Source organism: Ostrea edulis, chromosome 3, assembly GCF_947568905.1.
Source record: "Ostrea edulis chromosome 3, xbOstEdul1.1, whole genome shotgun sequence".
NCBI classification, from domain to species: Eukaryota; Metazoa; Mollusca; class Bivalvia; order Ostreida; family Ostreidae; genus Ostrea; species Ostrea edulis.
In genome coordinates, this window is record NC_079166.1 from 71,101,518 (window position 1) to 71,109,472 (window position 7,955).

At 33.4% G+C, this 7,955-nt stretch overlaps 1 protein-coding gene across 1 annotated transcript; it reads left to right on the plus strand.

Annotated features, from left to right (window-relative positions):
- Window positions 1-2,228: 2,228 nt before the first annotated feature.
- LOC130052791 (multiple epidermal growth factor-like domains protein 10) lies at window positions 2,229-7,748 on the plus strand. Its single transcript, XM_056158775.1, has 4 exons — window positions 2,229-2,376; window positions 6,192-6,247; window positions 6,366-6,545; window positions 6,763-7,748. Exons 1-4 carry the CDS (start codon window positions 2,294-2,296, stop codon window positions 6,954-6,956), a joined length of 513 nt encoding a protein of 170 aa, XP_056014750.1. The 5' UTR covers window positions 2,229-2,293; the 3' UTR covers window positions 6,957-7,748.
- The last annotated feature ends 207 nt before the right edge of the window (window positions 7,749-7,955 follow it).

Here is a 7,955-nt window from a genome sequence, read left to right on the forward strand (position 1 = left end):
TACTGTTTTGTCCTTTACATACCCCGTCCCTGCTACAAGACGTGTTCTACGAAGAAACATCCCTTCAAGCACACACACGTCTTATGGGTCCACAGGTAAGACACCACACATAACCGAGCTTCTCGGGATAGCAGGTTGTTGGGAAATGACAAGAAGGAATACACAGGCGGACAGGACTTATTCCAGCATACACCAACAAAACACATTATATAATATGAAACAAGCATTGATGCTTTACACGTACATACGGTACTACTCATTATCACATTTTAGATAATGACACTGTCTTGGTCAGACATACAAAGTACACTAACACTTAGTTACTCATAAGACTTAATGCACAAAATTCTATATAATGGCCACGTTGCTCATTACCACAAAGGACAAACTTGTAAGTAAAAATTGCCATCACCATGCCATCCATGTAGATAAAGAATTCAATGGTGATACAATTTAGATATAACGAGAGAAGTATATTAACGTCCTTCTCCCTGAACTACCGTGTGCAATATGATTTTTAGCACGGACTGGCGGTTTAAAGGTCCAGTGAACTGAGGTTACAAATGGAATATTTAAAGTGATAAAAACTGAACTGGCAGTTATATGTTATTAAGACTAAAATATATTTACAGAAATCATTGTAATGTGACAATAACGAACAGTGATCAATCTCATAACTCCTATAAGCAATACAAAACATATATTTGGGCAATCACGGACCCCTGGACTCACCAAGGGTGGGATCAGGTGCCTAGAAGGAGTAAACATCTAATCAGGTTAACGGAATTATCCGTAGTCAAAATCAGTTTGCCAAGAACGGCCTGACAATCGGTATGAAACACATCAGACAGCATTTGACCCAATCATAGGTTGTATTGACGAACTAGATCGTTATAACGATCATAGAATTTGCAAAATGCTGACTTCAATCGAGACTGTTGAAACCCCTGTACCATCAACTTGTTTGTCAGTAGCTTACCTCGATTTAAAAACTGACTATACTCAAAACAAGCTCTTGTGTATCGAATCAGTTGAGATATATAAACACCACATGCAGGTGATAATAGAATATTGTTACATAAATGTGGGAAGTTGACGATGTGGAAGCTTAAATCATTCCGTTTTTCATAGAGTTGAGTTATCAGTTTGCCGTTAATGTCTACTTTCAATAAAATGTCTAATCAGAAGTGGACGACTTTTTCGAGCTCACAGGGATATATCGAATCGACATATGAATGAAAGTTATCAATGTTGATAGTCAAAACGTCGTCGATATATCTAAATGTCGAATTGAATGCCACAGCAAGAGATTTTTTCTTCTCGCGTAGAAGTTTTTGAATAAACTCTGCTTCATATGAATATCGAAACAGGTCAGCTAACAAATATATTGAATTGACGTATGAATATATTGTTTTTATATAAGACGCCACCGATACACGTATGTCTAAAAAAAAACCACTTCACACAACATTCAGTATACTGACAAGTTGTATTAGATCGTAAAAACAATCAGAGAATTTGTGAACTGCTGGTTTTAAACCAATTTGTTGAAACTTTAGAGTATCTGTGTGCAAAGAAAGAGTGGTGTTTAACAAAGTAATAATTTGGATTATTAATCACAAGATATGAATTTTTCCGTGTTACATTTTTATTCAAGAAACAGCTTTCTATGATATGTAAAAAATGGCTAGTCTTGAATGTATCGTAAGGATTGGTCGTCTAAAGTGTTGAAAATTCGTATGTTTAATGCTGTTGGTCTAGGATATGTTTACTAAAAGTTCTTTGCATTTTTCAAAGAATCCAGATTTAATTTACACTCCTTCTCGTATTTGTTGTGCCACAATGCATATAAAGTTTCACGTTTCTTCACAGTAGTTAATATTGTTCGTGAGGAGTAAGGAACATTGGTAAAAAATCTTATGATATCGAGAAATGCATCTCTGTAAGGATTTATGTCTCCTGACATAAAGCTTTAGGGGAATTTTTTTTCCAAATATTATCCTGGTTATATTGATAATAATTCATTACTTAGTCTATAGTTTTCAATAATCATTTAGGATATTTCAATCATTCCTGTTTGAATAATACATATATTTTCAATCCCATAATACCAATTGAGGATGTTGAAAACATAACGGAAAGTATATTTTCTGTTCCGTAATGTACAATGTGGTGTTCTTGGGCGAATGTTTGTGGGATTGATATTTAATTAGGAAGTACACGTTATGTCGGGAAATGTTTTACGATGAAATTGAACGATGCATCAGTATTTTTCACATTCCCATTATGAATAATGTTTCTTTCCAAGATAGAGTTTTGTGTCGGTGTCAACGTAATATTTTTTCTTTCTTCACAAGTCTGCATGCTATGTAACAGGTATGTTATTTTATTGTTTCTCAATTGCACATGCATAAAGAACAAGACAGGATACGTGATACATGTGATCATTGTTAATATTTTGTTTTAAAAATTGACAGTTTAAAGTGGTTTGCAAATACAGTCTACACGAGTTGGGGTCGAATATTGTCTTCCATGTTTTGTACAAATTCATATGCCTTTCTTTTCATAACGATTGGACTCTACGAATCACTCTGTTGACCCGATCAAGTCAAAAAGGCTTTTGTCGGGTGTGGCCGGTCAATTAGGGATGCTTATTCCTGCTAGGCACCTGATCCCACCTTAGTCTCACCTGAGGTGAATCCAAGGGTCTGTGTGCCCCTATTATCGATTTTGTATTTCATCTAGAATTAATAAGATTGATGACCGTTTGTTACCTTTACTTTTTTATACTTCGGTCGCCTGCTACCATCGAAACTTAACCACAGTTTAGTGGTTTAGTACTTGTGATGTTTCTAACATATGTATATTCAGAACACATCAAAGGGTTGATTGAAAGTCCTGTAGACAATCATAAGTCTAATATATTTCTTAACTTCTTAAGAGAAGCTGTCAGTAACCATTGAGAATTGTCTTTAAAGGACACATCGCATGTTTCTAAACTTTTTGATTTTTTTTCAGCAAAATTGATTCATTATATGCCTAAAACTACTTTACGTGTGTTTTAACAAAAATGAAACAGTTTGCGTAGTTTCGAGTTTGAAAGCGATGAAATTGAAATCTTGCGATATGCATATTTTCTTCGATATTTTAGGCGCCATTATCTGTGACGTCATATGTGACCTCGAGCGAGAAGATTTGAAAACAGTCGTTAACAATTTTCATATACAGATTGGATTTAATTTAATTGACAAAAAAGCCAATTATCACATTAACGGTTTGTAAATAACACTACATTAGGGGGTTTTATGCCGTTTAAAGGTATACTTGCTGTCAATAGGGAGGATTTTGACTTTTTTTCAATTTTTGAAGGAACGTATGAGGGAAAAGACGTGAATATTTTTTGTCGACACAACGACGTTGCCATAAAGAGTAGAATGGGTCCCTGAACTTAAAAAAAAAACTACACTTGGACAAAGACGTAGATAAACTGCAAGAAAATGGTTCTATCGAAGTTAAGCACTGTTACATGTACGCCTACGGCATATGCTTTCCGTTCTGCTCTCAAATTCAATACACACTCGCACCAACTGACCTTCACCTTGTAACAACATATAGGCAGAACTTGTGCTCGCAGTTTCTACCAACTGGTAGTTTTAAAAAAGAAATTTAAAGATAAAAATTACTTGAACTTTCAATTATAAATAATAAAATATTATATTTCCTAACTTTGATTTTAATCATAATGCTTTCATTTTTTAAGGAACGCGTACGTAGGTAACAACAGCAGCATGCCGCACTCCCACGTACTGCCTAAATAACAATGTGTAGATTAAAAAAATAATCAGTAATAAAATTGCTTGAATGAGATAACTTAAAAGTATTGTGATTTTCACAATAAATTTGATCCTTTTCATTTAATTTCTTTTTTCCGAAATGCACCCGTGACAGTAGGCCTAGTTGTCAATGATACATCGTATCATGATTTAGGCCTATCTACGTATCCAAAAATAAATTTAATAATAATTGCATTGTTTATTTTAGAATAAACAAGGCTAATTACAGGTGTTTAAAGGAATAGCATTACTAAATAGTGTTTAGACAGCGATCTCATGTAAACGTTATTTACTCGCCAATGCAGATTTTATACTCGCTTTCCTCGCTACATTTGGGTCGCTATTTGTATGCACTGGTGGCTAAAAGATATAGGACTCGGTAAATTTGTCAATATCGAAATAAATGTCATCCATGGTAAATGAATTAGGCCTCTAAAACCCGAGTTATTAAAAATATCTAACACTACTTTTACAATAAGTTTAGATTTGTTGTTTTTGCACTTTACACTTTTTTAAAGGACACACCTCGTGTTTTCAAAGTATACAGAATTATAAGCCGTTTGTCGTCCTTATGCTTATAGAAATTAATTGTAATAGTTCGTTCGCTGAAGTATTGTGATAATTAGCCACAATACGGACTTAAATCTAAGCCCTGATTTCAAAAAGCCTAGTTAATTAGATAGGTAGTCAAGTGGTACAGTGACGTCATATGCGACCTTTGTCGATCAACTTATTGAAAAAGTAGTGTTAGATATTTTTTAAAACTCGGATTTTAGGGGCCCAATTTATTCATTTATTTCGATGTTGACAAATTTCCCGAGTCTTATATCTTTTAGCCACCAGTGCATACAAATAGCGACCCAAATGTAGCGAGGAAAGCGAGTATGAAATCTGCATTTGCGAGTAAATAACGTTTACATGGAATTGCTGTCTAAACACTATTTGATAATGCCAGTTATTTAAACAACTGTAATTAACGTTGTTGCTTTTCTAAAATAAACAGTGCAATTATTATTAAATTTATTGTTGGATAAGTTAGGAAGTCCTAAATTATGATTCGATTACATCACAGGCACTCGACGTTTTAAATAACTATAATGAAAAAAAATTAAAAGTCTTCCTGTAAACATGATATTGTGAATATTATGTTTTGCAGGAAAACAATCTTTTTATCATAGATATTTAAAACGTCGAGTGCCTGTAGATTACATATCATTGACAACTAGGCCTATTGTCACGGGTGCATTTCGAAAAAACAAAATGAAAATAAAATGAAAATCATTAAATTTATAGTGAAAATCACAATACTTTTAAATTATTTTATTCAAGTAATTTTATTAACCTTTTTTTTTTTAAATCTACACGTTCTTACATAAAAAGTGGTAGCGTGGCGTGCTGTTGTTGTTACGTACGGGTTCCTTAAAAAATGAAAGCATTATAATTCAATTTAAAGTTGGGAAATATCATATTTTATTATTTATAATCGTAATTTCAATTATCTTTTATATTCAAATTTCTTTTTTAAAACTACCAGTTGGTGGAAACCGCGAGCATAAATTCTGCCTATATGTTGTTACAAGGTGAAGGTTAGTTGGTACGAGTGTGTATTGAATTTGAGAGCAGAACGGAAAGCATATGCCGTAGGCGTACATGTAACAGTGCTTAACTTCGATAGAACCATTTTCTCGCAGTTTATCTACGTCTTTGTCCCGTAGGCCTATATGTAACAGTGCGTAGCTTCGATAGAACTATTTTCTCGAAATTTATCTACATCTTTGTCCAAATCTTGTTTGAAAAAGTACAGGGACAAATTCTACTGATTTTTTAATGGCAAAGTCGTTGTGCCGACCAAAAAAAATTCACGTCTTGTCCCTCGAAAATTGAAAAAAAAAAAATACAGTCCAAATTCTCTCTTCTGATTGCAAGTACACCCTTAAACGGCACAAAACACCCTAATGCAGTGTTATTTACAAGTCCTTAATGTGATAATTGGTTGTTGTTGTTTTTTTGGTCAATTAAATCTGATCTGTTGATGAAATGGCTAACAACTGTTTTCAAATCTTCTCGCTTGAGGTCGCATATGACGTCACAGATAATGGCGCCTAAAATATCGAAGACAATATGCATACCGCAAGATTTGAATTTCATCGCTTTAAAACTCTAAAACTACGCAAACTGTTTCATTTAAAACACATGTAATGTAGTTTTAGGCATGCAATGAATTAATTTTGCTGAAAAAAATAACAAGTTTAGAAACATGTGATGTGTCCATTAAAATGTCAAGCTTATAAGTTATACATTTGTATGACATGCTTATTGTTGGCATGATAATTAAGTTTTATGATAACTGTTTTGTAGTCGCACAGAATGTGGTCAGCACCAGATATGGAATGACGGAGTATGCACATGCATGAGTAAGTAATCGCTATTAAGAGTATTCAGTTTTGGAGAAGTGTTAATTTTTAAGTACATCCGTTCTACAATGCCTACCTTTATACAATTATCAGTCCCATGCGTATGGATGAATTTCAGATTCACCAGTCATGATAACACCGCTCATCAAAGAAGATTGCAAAGCGGGTTACTATGGTCTCAATTGTTCAATACCCTGTAGATACCCAAATTTTGGCCTGGACTGTCAAATGAAGTGTCATTGCCATAAGGAATTCTGCAATGCACGCATGGGATGTGTGTATGATATTTCTACTTCAGGTATAATGTACAATATCATTCAAATATATGTTTCACAAATTTATGATATTTTTATAACACAAGGACCTTTAAAACGTAATTTTTTTTAATCATAGATACCAGCATTTCATCGACAAAAGAATTGATTTATTACACTGTAATCTCTCTCTCTCTCTCTCTCTCTCTCTCTCTCTCTCTCTCTCTCTCATATTAATGTTTCTATGTCAATATATTTCAGTCTATTATACTACAAAGCGGACCCAGGAGAAATCGCCTTGGACATCTAGCAAAGAGATAGTAATAGGAGTTCTAATATTCTGCGGTGTCCTAATGGTTTACATTATATACCTACTAACGGTCATCAACAAAAGAAAATGCAAATCAAATCAAAGAACACTATCCTCTTATAGCGGAAGCTTCACCGCTATTTAAGACTTGTCATTTAGCACAGTCAAACCGGAATATAAATCTTGCATTGAAGAAATTATGTCTGAGTTTTAATCAAAACTATGTATAGTCTCTCAAAGTGTAACGTCCTGTCGTATTTATTAGCACTACGGTTTTACACTACAGTACAGTTTATTCTAATAGTTTTGTTGTTTTACGTCCTGTTTAAACATCATTCATATAGAACCCTTTCCGGCTCTCGTATAAAAACATTGTTGCATAACCGCAAATATAGGGGAAGTGCCACATATATGTATATACATTGTTTTAAGACGAGTGTTATCAATTATGCTTATATAAGAACCTCGTAAGTTGTTAGAACTTGTGTTCCCACCTTTTGTATATTGTCTATGCAAAACATATGTTTAAAGCAAGGTGGATTAAAATTGACTTTTAAAAACTCAAATTTCAATATCATCTTTTTCAAATTGTCCTTGCTGTAAAATGTCATCATTCCTAGGATGATAGACGTAGTACTTCCATGTTTACAAAGATTCTGCGCTGAGCTAGTGCACTGTGACGTCAAATATTTTGACTATATATAAAGAACGAAAATTACGAACGCTGTGTATTTCATTTCCTGCCAATTAATGTTCCGCTGTCTTATAATGCTGCATGCATTTTTGGAGTAAAATTATATGTTTCTTTCTTAGTATAAAAATGTAGGTGTGTTCGATATTTGATATCTGCCTGCCAAATTTAGATACCCATTGAAACAAAATTGATTACACTTATTGATTGTTCATTAAATAAATAGCAGCTTTTTTGTGTTCAAACAATCTTATTTTGTTTCTTTGTAACCTAGAGTAGAACTATTATAATATATTTGCAGACTTACAAAGTGTATCGTTTGAATCAATCTGAGACAGGTGAAATCTAGTTTTTTCTAGTTTTTAGTAATATTTTAGTAGGTTATATACAATGATAATCATACAATTTATTTAGTTGTAGATATATTACTCTTTGGAATACCAGGTCTATTTG

Coding starts and splice junctions, on each gene's coding strand:
- LOC130052791 (XM_056158775.1), top strand. CDS start 2,294: ATGTTTCTTTCCAAGATAGAGTTTTGTGTCGGTGTCAACGTAATATTT. Junction 2,377..6,191: donor GTCTGCATGCTATGTAACAG/GTATGTTATTTT, acceptor ACTGTTTTGTAG/TCGCACAGAATGTGGTCAGC. Junction 6,546..6,762: donor GTATGATATTTCTACTTCAG/GTATAATGTACA, acceptor AATATATTTCAG/TCTATTATACTACAAAGCGG.